The sequence below is a fragment of the Perca flavescens genome, chromosome 18, assembly GCF_004354835.1.
Source record: "Perca flavescens isolate YP-PL-M2 chromosome 18, PFLA_1.0, whole genome shotgun sequence".
Taxonomy (NCBI): domain Eukaryota; kingdom Metazoa; phylum Chordata; class Actinopteri; order Perciformes; family Percidae; genus Perca; species Perca flavescens.
In genome coordinates, this window is record NC_041348.1 from 8,405,683 (window position 1) to 8,424,353 (window position 18,671).

At 42.2% G+C, this 18,671-nt stretch overlaps 1 protein-coding gene across 1 annotated transcript in view; it reads right to left on the reverse strand.

Annotated features, from left to right (window-relative positions):
• Window positions 1-2,557: 2,557 nt before the first annotated feature.
• The window catches only part of ube2j1 (ubiquitin-conjugating enzyme E2, J1), a 57,037-nt gene continuing 40,923 nt past the window's right edge, over window positions 2,558-18,671 (reverse strand). The window contains exons 6-8 of the mRNA XM_028605985.1: window positions 10,388-10,517; window positions 9,150-9,278; window positions 2,558-3,016 (exon numbers count right to left, since the gene is read on the reverse strand). Coding sequence (XP_028461786.1) covers window positions 2,723-3,016; window positions 9,150-9,278; window positions 10,388-10,517 — 553 coding nt within the window. The 3' untranslated portion in view covers window positions 2,558-2,722. The remainder of the gene's footprint in view (window positions 3,017-9,149; window positions 9,279-10,387; window positions 10,518-18,671) is intronic.

Below are 18,671 nucleotides of genomic sequence, written 5' to 3' on the forward strand. Positions count from 1 at the left end.
TGGGAGTACTTCAAGGTAACAGCAATGTTACAGGTGGGTCTGTGGGTATAAGAAAGACATTACACATGGCTTTCATTTAAGCGATTTATTTTCTGTTTATATCCCACTATAGCAGCCTTGGGCACAAAAACTGAAGAGGCAGATATACAGAGATTCTGAGAATATGGAAATTCATAGCTTCACACACTCTGCTGCCTTCAAGTCATACCTGTACACATGCAGGTATAGGATGTTGCTCAAATAAATGATAAACTACAGAGACAGAATTGTTCCCCTCAACCTCAACAGATAGACTGCTATGAACTCGGATGTATTTGTATGCTGCCAAGTTGTTGTACGTGTCAAAAAGCCGTCAGCTACTATGTGCAAAAAAAATCATTTAAATTGCTTCCCAGTTCCTCATCACTCAAAAGTATATTAAAGAGGGTAAACGTTAGACAGTGTTTGGGTCTATTTATACAATTAGGGGGGGGAAATAGCTGTTTGCATACAGTTTAAGAGAATGCAAGCCAACCAAGAGATTAATGCACAAGGACGTGGGGTGAATACCATGACACAGCAGGGGAGGCAGGGAGAGAGGCAGCGAGGGAGGAAAGATACAAATGAATGGGATTACAGTGACCACAGAAAAATGCCTTCAAATAAAATATAGAAAATCTGTTGTAGGTGGGAAAGCAGAATGGAAATACAATGAGTCACATTTGTATTGAAAGTAAGCAGAAAAGTTGGCGGAACAGGTAGGTGTTTTTCTGAAGACCACAGTCATGTATACTGGTGCAAATAATCCCTAAAAGTAGCTCACCAGTTAACGCTGCAGTGGTGAGAACAGTTGAAAGCACTCTGCCCTCACGGTGTGTAAACGGGTTGCATTTAGCCGATCCTGGATCAGCTAACTCATTCCCTTCACTGGGGGAGACTGCTGGGAATGACTACACTATGGGCTCTATTTTAATGACGACCCGCACTCCCGACATGTTTGGCATTTTTGCTTTTGGTATTTTGCCCAGCGCACGTGGGAGCACAAAGAGTAGTCTACTAGCCTTAGACGTCTGCACTGAGAATAGATGTTTCAGAACCACGTCCGTGTCTGGAGCAAAGTCACTACGCCGGCAATTTGGTGATTTTGTCAACAAAGGCAACCCAAATACTATACATTTGCAAAATCAATTCTTAAAATTGTAAATGAACAATTCCAATTAAAGCCTTTCAAATCAGTAGATGCATTTTAATTGCCTTTAAAAATAAAAAGGCAATGAATATGATTATAGCAGGTATTACACCATATTCTTTGACCACATTGAAAGAGTACTCCGTGGCCGGGTTAGCTCAGTTGGTAGAGCAGGCGCACATGCATGGAGGAGTATGCCTCGCCGCAGAGGGTCCAGGGTTCGAGTCCGACCAGTGGTGATTTCCTGCATGTCCTCTCTCTCTCTCTCTCTCTCTCAGGAGTTTCCCTCGGTTTCTGAGGGCTGACACAATTTCAATTCAATTCAATTTGTGGTTGTGTCAAACAATAACAACTGCAGACAAAGCAGGTGTCTCTACTATCCCTGCTGTCCTGTGTGTGTGTGTTTAAGAGCTAAGCCCTGCCCTCGGTCAAACGCACAGAGGAGAGGACAGAGAAGCTGGCGCGACCATAAATGAGAGCAAGAGAACTCTAAGTATAGTTTTTTTTCCTCTTCATTCGGCTAAGTGTTATAATGGAACCCACATGGAACAACAATTTTCAGAAGTGCTGCTATTTTTCTTTCTTATTCCTAGCTACAGTAGGGTCACACTTTCTGATTGATGGCTTGTGTCAGAAATTGTGACCTCGAGGCACGTTCTCAACTACTCACTTGCAGAAAGCGTGATAACGTCCCTCCAACGACGCCCCTGCAGGCACACATCACAGTGGTCCCAGAACATGGTGTAACATACGAACGTTGGTAAACGTTCTGATTTGAAATGCTTCGCCACACACACACACACACACACACCTCTACGCACATCAGACTTGTCAGTTATAATGCAACATTCTGCCCGTTTATGTGACAGACGTCAGCTCTTATCAATCCTTCCCCTCGTCACAATATATATTAATCACAATATGATTCATCCGTGAGATACGGAATTGAGACTTAAATTCCATACCGACTACACAGTGGCCGCTTCATTTGCACAATTGAAATAGAGCCCTGTAAGGTGTGACTGACCTGACCAAACAGGAAGTTACAGCAAACCAAAAGAATTATAGCTCATACACTATGTGCAGATGCTTCCATGATTAATTCATTACTTAAATACAAAAATCCCCCATGACCTTGTTGACATATTATATTACAGTTTCAATTAAATAATGGGAACAAGTGGCAGCACTAGGACAGAACTATTCTATGGAAGGGTACGTGTGGTGTGTGTAGCTGCTGAACTGATCACAAACACGACAAAGCTTCCCATTCTTAAAAATGCATGACACTCTGGAGAGTAAAATTCACATTGATTAAAAGACACCCCCCCCGGAGGTGTTGTGGAGAGTGGGAGCTCCTCCTCTGCAGGAATGAAAGTTCAACCCCCTCAGCGGAGACAGAACCCTCTGCTGACAAACAGGGAGCGCAGGAAGTCAGTGTCAGCCTCGGCTCTGGTTCCACTTCGGCTGGCCATAGTTCTGTTAGGGTGGTAGCAGGGTGTGGGGGGTGGGGGAAGGTGACTTGAGCGTGAGGAGGGACGGCCAAGTGTGTGGTCACAGCTCGTAGTCAAACTTGTACTCGTGAGCCAGGTAGATCCTGCGGAAGATGAGTGCGGCCAGGGCCAGAGTGAGCACCACGATGAGGGCTACCGAGCCCGCGCGGCTTTCATCCTGAGGTTGGCGAGGAGTCGGGGCAAAGACCGGCCTGCTGGCCGGTTCTCTGCCGTCTCTCTGGCCCTGCTGGCTGTGCTGCTGGGCACGACGCTGCCGGGGGCTGAGCGGGCGGCCGACGACGGGGGCCGCGGGGGCCTGGGGCCCGACTGTTCCTGTGGCTGGAGACGCCTCTGCCTGCGGAGGAAGATGGCATTGGGGAAAAAAACCAGGCATTAGAGGTGAAACAGTTACTCGACTAATCGATGATGCCAACTGGATGCGGCTGCGTTGCGTTTCGTGTTGTGCTACAGCTTAGTCACGGCTCCATTGTGGCTCTAAAGTGCACTGGATATTTTTTTTAGAAGTGAAGTGTGTCTTTCAGCAGACATCTCTATACAGAGGCTTTCCCTCCAATCTGACTGAGCCTGAGCTATTTTGCAAAGAAGAATGAGCAAAAATGTCTCTAGATGTGCAAAGCTGGTAGAGACATACCCAGTGGTGTAGTCTACGTGATACGCAGGGATACACAGTATACCCGCTAAGAAAGCTCCAGGATTTCCATACACCCACTTAAAAATGCCCAATGACAAGCAACAACATACTTTCTATTATATTTTTGATAGATTTTTAATTGTCAGTGTTTTTTTTCTTCGCATAGACTAAATGAAGGTATGTCCACCTTAAATTGGTGCATAAAAGTGTATCCGAATGCAGGAAATGGAAATCTTTGATGCTCAAAATAACCCTGGGGGAGGACACCCAGACCCCCCACTCAGTTCCAGCTCTCTGTCCTCACTCTCACTCAAAGACAGAGCTTTCGCATAACATTCACAGACCCGCCCAGTGAGGGTTGGCGACAGTGGGGCTGTAAATGCTGGACATCTTTTGTTGCCTTCTGTGATCACTTCATTAAATGTCAATACATGTCAATTTAGCCGATCACCCAGTCCAGCTGTTGTCATTAACCTGCATTTATGTTGATTCTGTTAGACAATGTTGTCCTCACAAAATAAGGATGTGATCTGCAGCTCAGCCAACAGCTTGGAAATGACTGCTGGTTAAAAGGTAGTATTTATGAGCTACAATCAAATCACTCATCATCAATTAATACTCCACCATAATTCCACTGTCTGACAATAGAAATGTAAAATATGTAAATGAGGATAATGAAATCACGAATTTGGTTCTATTAAAACAGCGCATTAAGATGCTTTCCTTTTATGCAACTTTATCGAAATAATAAGTCATTCATGAGCTTCCAGGATCAACACATTAAAAGCTACTCCCAGTTTTGGCATGTATACTAAGTGCTAGAGTTAGTTAAAGATAAAGTTATGATGCTCGTGCTGATAGAATGAGTTCTCTCTGGAGGGCAGGAGACTGTGAGGGCGATGACTAACCAATGAGCAGTGCCGACGGGCCTAGCTTTTACACAGAAAATGTACATTTCACCCAATTAGAGACTGGCTGGAGGGAGCCTGCACAAACTGGACAGATGCAGTAAACACTTCACAATTATCTTACATCCCTCTGTACTCAGGGAACAGCAGCAAGGCAGTGTGGGATACCGCGGGCCGGACAAGTTTTAACTCTTGTCCCTTCAACTGCAGCGGCAGATGGGGAGTCCATTTCTGACGTGGCCCTCCTCAGTTTATCTAAACACTAATCTAGACCCTATTCTCTGCCCATTCAGACTGGATCAATGGGTAGCAGCTGGAGTCAAAATCAATGCTCTTAGGCAACAAAGCTTGTACATACCATCTGAACTGGTGAAAAAGCCACACAACCACAGGCTTCAGGCTACCATGGCACATCAACTATGATGTAATGAGAAAGCGCCGATATCCAGCTGCTTGATTTCATACAACCACAGTAACTCCGTGCAATCAATTGAGCTAGCGTAGTGCTGCTGCAAACTCAGTATGCAGAATCATTTCCTTCCATACATATTCAATATGATTTTTGAGCTCAGTGGGATCTCAGCAGGTGATTAAGCATGGCTCCAATTAAAAGGAACAATGTGAAAGATGTGTAATTGACTGCATACAGACAGCACCATGTCATGTCCTTTTGATTGTACACTGTAGAGCTTCCGAACACCTGCTGCTCTGTCCAACACTTTGGAGCTTAAATGGGTTTAAAAAAGAAGCACAAGAATGCTGTAGACAGGTCGGGTATTAAATTATTCCAAATATCAGGAGAAGGAATCAGCAAAGCCTAAATGGTCCTTAAACTAGGTCGCTTGTCAGTGAATGACATTTATTGTTCAGTGGTATATTTTTCATCAAGTCTTTGTTGATGTTATACATCACAAGAAAGCAGTCAAAACAGTCAGTGGCTTCATTCTACAGCTATTCTTGAAAAGCACACTGTATCTTATTTATTACAATATGATCCATTTACGTTGTGAGATACAGAATTAAGACTTATATTCCATACCAACCATAACCAACTTCACAGTGGATGTTGCATTTGCACACTTGAAATAGAGCCCTGTATGGTGTGACTGACCTGACCAAACAGGAATTTAAAGCACAAAAAGAATTACAGATCATACACTATGTGCAGAGGCATCATAATTAATGCATTACTTTGAGAGCAAAATCCCTCTATTGATTGCACTGAGTTACTGTGGTCGTATGAAATGATCCTTAAACTAAGGTTGCATGTCAGTGAATGAGATTTACTTTTCAGTGGTATATTTTTCATCAAGTCTTTGTTGATGTTATACATCACAAGAAAGCGTCAGGCTTCAGTGTGCTTCTTTCTACAGCTATCACACAGGCAGAGATCCACTGTAGAGGATAACATTGTCGACTCTTGAATCCCTGACAGACTAGAGAGAAAAGGTGATTAGGGCTGCAACAACGAATCGATAAAATTCAATTACTAAAAAAGTTGGCAATGAATTTAATCATCGATTCGTTGTGTCGCGCAACTATTACGCCACCTTGTCGCGGAGATAAAAAAAAGAAATTGAGTTGAGCGCAGAGCGGAGCGGAGCGGAGCAGAGCGCAGCGAAAGAAAAGAAAAAAGCGCAGAGCGGGGGTAGAAGAAATACGGAGAGAGACCGGAGAGACCCGTAACGTTGTTCTGAAACACTCGGCGTAGGCAGAGTCATCCACGGTGTGGGAGCATTTCACACTAAATAAATCAAAAACGTGTTAATTGCAAGATAAGCAAAAGCGACACGGCATGGCAGGGGCGCACCACGGTGATGAGTCAGCACCTAAAACGTAAACATGTTGGAGTCCTTGATGAGGAGGAAGGGAGTTCAACAGCAGGGTAAAGTCACTACACTATCCTACTTCTGTTCCGTTCTGAAGTGAGTAACGTACCGTCCCTCCAGTAGCTCTTCTGGTGCTGCCGTTTACTCGTTATCCAGCTGACTAGCATGACAAGCTAGCGTTAGCTTGTTAATAACAGTAATAAAGCAGGGGTGGTATAGTTTGCAAGACTAAAGACACGGTTTTATTCACTCGCCTTTTTTGGCCCATTAATTTTTCAATCTGTTGTCATGTGTATATTATGTGCTTTGTCCAATATCAGTTATTGTTAACAAATATATTAGTGTGTGGTGTATAAATGAAGTTAACTTGCACTTACTACAATGATGGTAATAATTTAATGAATAAGTGTGTGTGTTTGTGTGTGTTTGTGTCTGTCTGTGTGTCTTGTCTGTATCTGTTATTTGGGTTACTTACCTTTACACAACTATTAACTAAAACAACAAGTATGTATGTATTGAGTTGATGTAAATTAATGCTTTTTTTATCCGATTCATCGAAAAAATAATTGACAGATTAATCCCTAAAGGTGACATATAAGACATGTCATATTTCCAATATGGCGCACAACACTTCATTTAAGTCAGTGGTTCCTTAAAGGGTAACAACTGTTTTTTCTTTTTCAAATTTGACCCTATTTTCCCATGTTTTTGTTTCTAAGTGCAGTGTTTCCCACAGATTAGAAAGCAATTTGTGGTGTGGGGGAAAAGGGGCGGGGTAACAATCAAGTATCAAAAACTGAGGATGACACGCTGTTGGATGCTGTCCTCCTCTCCTACGCTTTCTTCAATGCCTAACAAATCTATCTCTTTCTCTCCCAGTGAGTCTTTCTGCTTGAGCAGCACTGGTTGAAATCGGAAAATATTGTAAACAAATTAATAATATAACTAATTCCACTGGTCGGACTGTTCAGCTCTGTTTGAGACCAATACCTCCGGTTCAGGCTGGTCCTCATCCTCAACACATGCCTTTTTCAGTCGCGGAAAATACTTTTCAATACTCATCTGGATTGAAGCAGCAAACATTCAGTGTAAGAGGAAAAAAAAATGACATAACATTGTTTTTAATAAGTTTATTTGATTCACAGCTGCTACATACAGTGTTTTGACCTCGACAACCCAACTGCATTTTACCGCAAACTTGCGACTCGTTAACTTTCTAAAGCAGGCGCAATCGCTTGTTTGCAAAGGGTCGGGTCGGGACTCCAGCATTAACACACTGAGAACATTGTATTCAGAATATAAAATATTTTTTTATAGCACTTTTTAATGTGTGATTGTGTAAAGGTGTTCGCCAGCCGCCTTCCCTCGTTTTGATGGAGACAGACGCAGTGTGCACGGAGGGGAGGGGCTGTGTGTGCATCTGTGTGTGTGTGTGTTTGTGTGTGTGTGTGTGTGTGTGTGTGTGTGTGTGAGAGAGTGAAACGCGTGAGTGACAAAAGAGAGCAGGGAAAGAAAATGCAGCTGAACGAATACGCTGCCTGTTTTAAATAGTGTAAAAAAATATATATATATATATATATATTAACAACAAAACACAATATGTGGCGGCCGGTGTTGATTGTATGGCGCGTGTGGGACACACTGAAGTGACTGATGGGAACAAGTTTTGGCATTGGTCCGTTATTAAGCGAGATCGCTGCAGTTGGCAGCGGCAAAACAAGCTACAATGTAAGTTAATAGGGCAACTGTCCAGCTTGTATTTACCTTCACAAAAGTGCTTGTTTTGCCCCTGACCGGCTCAGATCAATTAATTAATTAATTAATTAATTAATCAAGTGTCTGACAACATTATGGAAAGGATTTTGAAGGCCTCCTGCACACTGGCACTGGTCAAAGTTTATCTTCTATTAGCTTGAATCAGTCGGCCCATTCTCCTCTGATCTCTAGCATCAACGAGGCATTTTCGCCCTGCAGGACTGCCGCATCCTGGATGTTTTTCCTTTTTCAGACCATTCTTTGTAAACCCTAGAAATGGTTGTGCGTAAAAATCCCAGTAACTGAGCAGATTGTGAAATACTCCGACCAGCCCGTCTGGCACCAACAACCGTGCCACGCTCAAAGTTGCTTAGATCCCCTTTCTTTCCCATTCTGACATTCAGTTTGGAGTTCAGAAGATGGTCTAGACCAGGACCACACCCCTAAATGCATTAAAGCAGCTGCCATGTGATTGGCTGATTAGATAATTGCATTAACGAGAAATTTAACAGGTGTTCCTAATAATCCTTTAGGTGAGTGTATGCCGATTTGATTACAGCAAAGACAACGTTGGCAGTATTGACGGCAAAATAGGCTACAGAATATTTCGTTCTGTATTGACAGATTTGAAAAATCGATAATTATTTATTATTTTTTAAATTACATTTATATCTGCATTTATGTAAAAACCTAGAGACGTTCAAACATCAAAATGTCATTTATTCATTTATTAAATTTATTTATCCAAAATAAAAACGGACACGCCACGCAGCTGACACTCACATGCCATACAGGCAGTGTGCAGGATGCCTAATGAGGTCGACGTTTCTGTTAAAGAGTAAGATCCTTTTTTTTTTTAAACATAAAAACATCGGGGAAAGTGCGTCTCCATGAAGCTCCCAGCTAAGCTCCTCTATCTCGTGACGTAGTTAGGAAGCAAGAACGAGCTAACTACTGATAACATAAGCATTTTGGCTCGGTGGATGTCGATTTTAAAGTCATGTCAAACATTTTTCCCATCCTTTTCCCATCGATTTCCAGCCTTAGCCTGTCACTCCCCCTGCACTAACGTTACTTGCTCCGTGATGTTAAGACCTCACAATGCCTTGTGTTTTTCACCCCCGCTAACGTATCAGATGTGACATGACAAAAGCCTTTCGTTTTCACATGTGGGTAGGCCAAGGTGAGAAGAGGGAGATTAGCTAACGTTAGCCAACATTCGAATAGTAATTTCAGGATTCAAATAGTATTGATTATTTTACTAATCGAATTATATTCGACTTTGGGAACTCGTTCCAACAGCACCAGTCCTGTTTAACCCCAGGGGGGCAGTATGACACCTACCTGCTCAGCCCGGGGCTCTTCAGAAGCTTCCTGGCCTGCAGACGTGGAGGCGTCTTCCTGGGTGAGTGTGGAAGGCTCGCTTTCTGCACCTCCGCTCTCACTTGCCGGTCTAGATAAACTGGACTCTTCCTGCATTAACACACAGGGAAGTGCAGTCATCTACACTGTGCCTTGGCTCCTGTCATAGCGCTGGACAATATAACCTCAAATGTATGTCATAATAAACTGTCACAAATACTTTAACAACTGTAAAGAAAAACAAACAAGAATTGTTTTTTAACAAAAACACTGCATGATATTTTCTCTGTCATGGTGGCTTACTTCGGATGAGTAAGCTAGTAATAAAGTAATGGGCAATTCTTAAATAATAGCACATGGCCAGCATGGACAAATCAAAGCTTGGTTCAATTCCAAATCTGGAATTACCTGTAATATAATAGTTCACACAGTAAATTTAGTATACCACTGCTGCTCTTACTTTCCATTTTCTGACAGAAGTACTAGTTTCATTTACTAATAGTTTCCAATCACTTCTACTTTGTTGCAGGTTTTAAAAAGTAATATCAAAGTCAAGCTACGGTCATTGAAATTCAACACTTCCTGCATATGTTTCAAATCAAAAGTGTAACAGAAACGAGAAGAATAGCATTTGAGCTGTTAGAAGACTTAATGTGAAACGTGTGCAGAAAGTCTCAATGTTTCACTTCATAATCAGAAAAGTTAATCAATTAGAGAATAAAACCAGTATTTCAGTATTGTAAGTAGTATTTATTATATTCTGTAAAAGTTTTGCAGATCAGCCACGAGTGGACCTCGCGGTGAAATTATTTTATTAACTGCTGTTTCCAAAAATGTACACTTGACTTTTTAGCCAACATGCATGAGAAGTCCTAAGAATGCTCAGAAAAAAAGGGCAAATATGAACATTTATACTTCCATTACATCTGGGCAAACTCCATCTGCTGATGAAGATGTGATCATCATATGATCGAAATCCCCAGAACAGCTACTAAATGGACCTTGTGGTGGATAATTAATTTTAACTGTTTCCAAAGAATTAACTTTTAAGTGAGTAAAAGTGTGAGTATGACAACTGTTTATTCTCACTTAAATCATACTGCATTTAGACAATTCATTGACAATTGTAATATGAGTACATTTAAACGGGTATGAGATTCATAATGGTTCATTGACCAGCCCTAACATCAAACAGGGTTCCCGTTACAGCTAGTTTGTACCTTGAAGTTGATTTGCTGGGCCAGCTCTTTAGCCTTGTGGTCCTCTGCGCTGGGGTTGCTGTTGGGGGTCAGAGCCAGGAGGGCAGATCGCATGGAGCAGCCACACGCCTCACAGCAGAAGTCCTGGGACCTGCCGGATAACAGGTGGTACACGGTGAGGTCATCCTGCTGCCAAGAGCACCTCTCATTCTACATGTCACAGTGCTAACCCTTGGCCTAGAGAGTAGGTTGCCCACTAGGCAGACACACTAGTTTACTTTCTGCAGGTCCATTATTTATTCCATCCTGTTGGCACAATAGATCTGTTGTCCTGGTGTTGCCAAGTTGTGTAGCCCAGGCCTCTGTGGCCTACTTGTTAGTGGGCAAGTACGATTTTCTAGACATTTTCACATTTTATGTAATAGTTGACAGTGAAAAGGCAGACTGGAAATAGGCAGAGAGAGAGAGAGAGAGAGGTATAACATAGGGCTGCAGGATTCTTTGTAAGAATTAAGATCACGATTCTTTCACTGCATTTCTTGTCTGTGAAAGTGTCCTTCAAAGAAACAAAGCAAGCATATGGGCTTATATTAAACATTTATTAAATTCCAACATGGTCAACATAGCTCCACATTAAAAAGAAGAAAATCCTATACGTCCCATGTCCTATGTCGTTATTCGTCCCATCAACCCACAGTAGTACAAATAGTTTCTGGGAGTTGGAGGAAAATACAAGTGAAAAAGGTTGCATTACCAAAACCAACATCCACTTGTTTCCATTAAAGACTTTATTCTTTACAGTTATAGTCTATAATGGGCACCGCTTTTTAACATGCAACAAAAGATGCTCTGTAAGCATTTGGCTACCAAGACGCATTCTGTGAGCACACTAAAATGACTTATTTCTGGTAATTTCAGTATGCAAACTGTCATCATTCATTCTTAATGAAATGACGACTTTAATCAACCAAATGTTTGTTACTCTGGCCTCCATGTGTTCCCCTCCACACCTTGACCAATGCTTACACTATTAATTTCCAAGATTCAGAGACCTTCATTTAAAAAAAATAAAAAAACAGTATGTGTGACAGTATTAGGCCATTTGATGAATAAGCAGGTCCCTCAACTCCATAAGTGAACAGCCTGCGTCATAAATGAAAAATAAATTACTGTGAGTACAATGGCAGTGGTTCAGTGACTAAATAAATTACCTGTTAATTATGAACAGGCCCAACATTGATGTTCTGGCTCACTTGTCACAGTATATCAGGTTTACCTGCCAAGTTAACTGAAAAATTAACTTTTTTACCAACTAGCGTGTAGAATAATTACATTTTTACTGATATGTCACACTACCTGTATGCAATTATACGGTGGCTCATGCTTGTAATTCATACTGAAGTGCAATTAGGTTTGAAATACATGTCATGATTACGAAGCAACACTGATGTAATGCATTTGCCGCAACACCTTATCTTAAATACATAATGTCGCGGCTACATGCTTTAAAGAAAATCCTGCAATTCTTCAACCTTTGTCTTATTGTCAATAATGTGTCGACTCTGTCTAGTGGCCATGCTACCTATTCTCTCCAAACCTCAATTTTAGATATTTGGGAAACGCAACTTCAGCAAAACAGCATACATCTGGGAAAGCAGAGCATTTTACATAAACTATGTTTTTTTACAAATAATTTCAACGCTTGTTTCGGAGTCCAACTGAATGGAAACACAGAAATTAGTCCTCTTAATTCGCTATTGTAGCTAACCGTATAAGAATCTATTTTTAGGGCAATATTACGGCTAACCAAACAAGCTGCATATTCATCTGGGCACGACGGTTGGTTTACAGGTGTGAGGCTGTTGCTTACGGTTTTTTGCTTGCCACAATACACGTTCAGCGGAGTGCGCATTACCCAATTCTCAGTGAGTGTAAGCATGGCCCATAGTCAGATTGGGTAACACTTTAACAGTTAGCCTGTCTTTTCATTGACATTTTGTTTGACCCTATTAATTAGCCTGGATCAGTGTTCATGTTGGGCAATTCTTGTTGTTGACCAAACCAAGTTGTAGTGACTGATGAATCCGTCCCACAGACATCATTTTCTGTTGACAAAGAAGCTGTGGTAGGGGCTGCTATATCTCCGCTATCTATTTTGCAAGGACACCATTGCTGCATCCAGAGCTTAGTGCGATTGTAGTTGTGTTATTTTTTTCCCCTATCCTAGAATAGGACCAATTCACGTTGAATCACTCGGTGCCAAATTTCGGTACCTGAGAGCGCGTAAGTCCTGTCCTCTCTGCATGTTTCACAGAGAGCGGGGCTCAGCTTCACAAACACACACACACCAAATACAAGAATAAAAGTTACAGTGCAGTGTAAGAAATGAATATTTCTTTTATTAATAGGTTGTAGGCAGGAGAGAGGGACACTGCAGTTATTAGGTCTAAATAGGTTAGTGATACAGGAGTGAAGCCATTTGAGTTTGTGGCAAAACTTTTCACAGTGCTAATTTTTCATTTTGCGACTTTCGATTGAATAAGACTTTCATGATTTAAGTTTTCTTTTAAATAGTGTTAAAATCTCGTTCTCATGAACCCAATCTCGTCTCTCGTCTCGTGAGCTGGCTGTCTCATCACACCCCTAATAAAAATGTGTAGCCAGTCCAATGCTGACACAGCAACCCGTTCTCACTTCCAACTCGTCGATTACCGACGCTTGGTCAATGGCTCTCAGTGTCAGATACCGACACAAAAAGCACCCTTTAGCGTCTGTATGGAACGCACCAGGCAGAGCAGCAGCTCGACCACGGCACTGCAAGATGACATAGTATGAAGCGCGACAGCGATTAGTATTAAAAATCTAAAATCTGCGTAAGGAGGCAGGTTAGGGGGGTAGATGGGTCAAACAACACAGGACTTTCACCCGGGAGGGGTTTGTGTCCCGTTGTTGTTCAACGTGTCACTTAAATGTACATTTTGTAACCCCACTCACTTCTGAGACTTTTTTAAGCGAGAAATCAACTATATAAAGCTCAAATATGGTACGTTTTACGAAAATTGATGGCTTATTGCAAATTTGGTAAGACTGTGTGTCGGAGTTCAGCTGCCGGTGCTGCCTGTGTTGCTGCCTCGCTGCATGGCCTGCCTTCCTCCACAGACCCCGGCCTGCTGTGAGGTAGCTGGAGCTCTGTCACGCCTGGCAGCCCACAGCACTCCATACCCGCGCAAAGTCACCGTTTTGGAGTTAATGGACCAAACGCTGGTGCTCTGACAGAGCTCCAGGGCCTGCAGCTCCGCTCTTCCTGCTAGCTAAATGGCCCGTGTGTGAGAGTGATAGCGCGGTCAGCGAGCTTGTTACACCAGCAATCTCTTACAACAGTTCCAGTTAATCTTGGCTGGCTGTCAGCATAACTAGCTATATTTACAGTTTGAATTTTTTCACGCCACTTATACAATATATCCTTAAAGGTCTTATAAAGCTAACGGTGTCCGATTTCAAGTTAATGAATTTCTGTGAACAGTGGGGGTTTCGTTAGCTATGACTGTCCCTTCAATCCTAGCTATGTGTAGCTAGCTACAAATCAGGGATAGTTAGCTTAATTTACCGCATAATGTGTGTATATTTATAGTTTGAATTTCATCACGCCACTTATACAATATATCCTTAAAGGTCTTATAAAGCTAACGGTGTCCGATTTCAAGTTAATGAATTTCTGTGAACAGTGGGGGTTTCGTTAGCTATGACTGTCCCTTCAATCCTAGCTATGTGTAGCTAGCTACAAATCAGGGATAGTTAGCTTCATTAACCGCATAATGTATGTATATTTACAGTTTGAATTTCGTCACGCCACTTATACAACATCTCCCTAAATGTCTTATAAAGCTAACAACGGTGTCCGATTTCAAGTTAATGAATATTTGTGAATTGCAGAGGAATTCTAGGAGGAGCTACTGTAGCTCTCATTGATAGAGCTACATCCAGCCGCAGGCTCTATCAATGAGACTTGCGGACAAGCGGCGTTTATTTCCCCAATCGTTTGTTTAAATAACTCAACACATTATAATTACACACATTAAAAGATTAACTGGAACCTGTGGTAACAGATTGCTGGTGCAACAAGCTCGCTGACCGCGCTCTTACTCACACACACACACACACACACACACACACACACACACACACACACACACACACACACACACACACACACACACACACACACACACACACACACACACACACACACACACACACACACACACAACGGGCAATTAACTAGCAGGAAGAGGGGAGCTGCAGGCCCTGGAGCTCTGTCAGAGCACCGGCGTTTAGTAGTCCATTTGCCAAAAACCGGTGACTTTGCGCGGGTATGGAGTGCTGTGGGCTGCAAGCCGTAACGGAGCTCAATTGAGCTCAGAGCAGGCCAGGGTGTGTAAAGGAAGGCAGGACAGGCGGCGAGGCAACAACACAGGCAGCACTGGCGCTGAACTCCGACACACAGTCGGACAAAATTTGCAATTAGCCATCCATTTTCGTAAAACGGCCCATATTTGAGCTTTACATTGTTGATTTCTCGCATAAAAAAGTTTCAGAAGTGAATTTTGTAATGGAATAGCAGAGATCTGTGTGACCTAGCTAGATTCAGAAGGCTGAATCCTGAATACTTGATCTCAAGTCAGTTGTGTAGCCTATGTAAATGTTGGGGCGTGACTGTTCTCTTAAGGTTCCGGATTTTGAGATGCTTGCGTAAGCAACCAGCTTTGTTGAGATTTGCCCGTTTTTAGCGGCAGTTTCAAAATATGAGATTTTCATAGTAAAGGGGTGTCAGTGGGACTTTGAGCTTCTATGTATGTCCTATTTACCCACCGAACTGTCGTTATTCAACTATGACAGGGTAAAATTGGTTTTGCATTCTATCACCCCTTTAAAAATTATACCAGACTCAGAGCGTCAAAATTTGACGGCAAGGGGTCCTGACCAAGCACGTTGAAAAGTGGCGCCAAAGGAGTACGCAAAGCGTTGAAAAAATGAAGCAAAGGGGACCTGACCCAGAGGGTTAGAAAAAATTACGCCAAGGGGTCCTGTCCAAGTGAGTACAATGTTTTTAATTACAGTTAAAATGGCTAAAACTACGCAAATTAGACCTGAATTACCCCATCAAACGCTCTATGAAGAGAGGATGACTGCCCAAAATGTTCTCACTGTGGCAATTTAAACATGAACAAACACACAGAGAATTATTTTTGGAGAAGTGTAGCAGGCAGCCAATCAACAGTGTGTTTGATACAGAGCCAAATTTCAGATTTCCTGATGGTCAGAGTGTGTTGTGGTCAACACGAACAAAGAAAGAGAAACCAGACAAAGAACTCTGAATTAGTCAAGCATTTAAGTTACATTTCACAAAGTTAGCAGCCAGTGCAGTGGGTGGTATTGATTTAGAAAAATGTACCGTCATCTAGGTGCTCAGCCAATGGTTATTTGGCATCTTGATTATGAAGCTTTAAAGATTTTTAGGTTAAGCTGCCCATACCTTACAGGGCTGTGTATGAATCCTGTCAAAAAACTGGCAGGAAAACCAGCTTCAAAAGCTGTGTTTATGGCACTGGCTGTCTGTTTGTATTGTTGGCTGCCTCACAGTGTATCCTCATCTGACAGGTTTGTTATTTAACCTCACCACCTGTGGCACATCTACATGCCAGGTCCCTGCTAAGGGTTCAGACAGCTGTGTGCACTTTTACGCTCTCATGTCATTCTTGACAGTGGGGTTCAGTGCAATATTGCTAAAAGAAGGATCAACACAGCTGCATAGCGCAGTGGTGTGGAAACACACATAAAAATGCAACACATTAAAGAAGTGTCTGTGGATTTGACTTAGAAAAAGCTAATCGTCCCTTGCATCAGCTAATGGGCTGATGTTACAGCTGTGAAGAGGATGGATGAATCATGCTCTGAGGAACACCACATCATCACTGTGGCACTCCTCAGGCTAAAGGTGGCATGGATACATTTGGATACATTATGGTAATAAATGATCCAAATCAGTGTCTTCCTCTGGAGCCAAACTGAAATTGGATTCTATTCAAGTGAAGTTAAGATGTAGCTGGGGAAGAAGCTGGGCTTTTAAGACATTAGACATTTTGCAAGGCATGGTAAATGTTCTCTTACACCTCCAGTCATCTTGTCAGTGGACTATGACAGCTTAAACAGGGAATCTATGTCTCCAAAAGCAGATATTCCGTGGTTGGTTGATGGTTGCGCACATGAATGACTGTTTGAATTCTTTTAGTCATGAGTGCTAATCATCATGAACACATCTAAGCTTTAAAGGTCCAATATGTAATATTTGTACTGTAATAAATCCAAAAATGACACCAATACCTCATCAGATATTAAGGAATCATGTTAAACTGAAATACTATCTTTTCTGACAACAATGCTTATGTCAGTATTTTTTCTTTTTGAAATTTACATTCCGTGACGGAATTTATGTTTATGTTTTGATCTGTGTGTTGTTATCAACGGCTCAGTTTGACAGCCAGGCCGGGTTGCCAGATATACCTGTAAAAACGTAAACCCAGCGCGCTACAGCCGTAACGGTAGTACAGCCATGAAAGCAGCAAACAAACGAACAGGATCAACGGAGATAGATTCTACATAACATAAAAAAAAAGAAAACAGCATGTTTCTAACAGTTGCGTGACCAGAGACGTAACAACCCCCTGGTAAATATTGGAGATGTATTTGAAAGATGAAGACAGCTTGGATCCCAAAATGACGCAGAGTTGGCTTATTTTCTCCTGAACAGGTAAGCATTAGCTTCAGGCTAATTTATCACAGCTACTAGGGACAGGCATTTTTTGTCATTTCAACATTTGTGTACTCACATTGAATTATATAGCTAGAGTACCCGAGTTGGTTACTCGCAAAAACAATTGAGACATAGCCAGTAAAGTGATCCCGACTGGTCCTGGCTAACGCCGCCATGCTAACCCTGCTAACTGTTAACGTTACAGGGAGGACCAGGCAAGCAACCCATGGCTGTTTACAGCATGTAGCCTCTTCAGCGGCTGGAGCCGACAACCGTGAGTTATTTTAAACCACGAGAGGGGGGCTGTAAATCGGAAAGAGAGGACTGTGAGTTTGCAGTGTGTTTAGCGATTGTTGCCGTAATTCTAAGCCAATGAAGTGTGTTCCGTCGGCAAGGTAGTAGTATTTTTAACGTTCCGTATTGTAATTCTAAGCTGAGGAAGTGTGCCTGACTGGCGTTTGGAGAGGACAGTGAGGTTGTGTGTGTTTTTAGCAGTTCATACTGTAATTTTAAGCCGAAAAAGTGTGTCTGTCAGTTGGTTACAGAGCTCCGCGTGAGCACTGGCTTTTATGTCAATATAGCCAGCATCTACCGTTAGCTACTCCGCTGTGCTGTGGAGTAATGTCTGGCTATGTGAGACTAGCATCTAACGTTAGCTACTCCGCTGTGCTGTGGAGTAATGTCTGGCTATGTGAGAAAAGCGTCTAGCAACGTTGTTGTGAATGCTGCGGTCTCAGCCTGGCAACCTCCATGAACTTCGAGTCTGGGCAGGAGGGGGCGGGGGAAACGACTCTCCAGTATTTTGAATTGGTAGTGCAGTAACTATTTTAACCGCTAGCTGCCAGTATTACATACAATATTAGATATTGCACCTTTAAGAAAAAAAAAGTCAAAACTGGAGATTTGGTTTGTAAAATCTCAGATGCATACTGAGAGGACAGCAGCATGTTTGAGATGACAATCAGACAAAGCAGAATTGACATTTGTCATTATCACACACTCTGGAAAATTTAAACGTAGCCTACATCAGCAACCTGTGCCGCCTGCGCCACAGCATTAATTCTAACTATTGCAAGCAGTGTTGGGCAGTGGTGTTTTTGGTTTAACTACTTCTCAGTAGTACAAATTGAAAATACAAAAAATACTCTAAAGAAAGAAAAACAAGGCCGAAAAGACCAGGGATTAACTTGATTGGACAAACAAAGAGATGGAAGTGTTGCTTGCTTTCAAAAGGTCTCCGTTTCTGCCTGTCCAGACTACAACACAACCCCGGAGTTTTCAAAAGTACGCAGGGTCAGCAGTGTTTCCAAATGTCTGTGTTTAAGGGGCTCGGAAACACCGGAATAGTGTCGACGCAAGGTTTTTTTAAAACAAAAACGTATTAGTGTGGATGTAGCCTCATGCTGAGCTGAAATGGAAACACTGCCGCTTCTTTCAGTTTAATTTAAAAGGCATTCATCTTTAAGGATTCGATTATTCTAGTTTAAAAAAAAA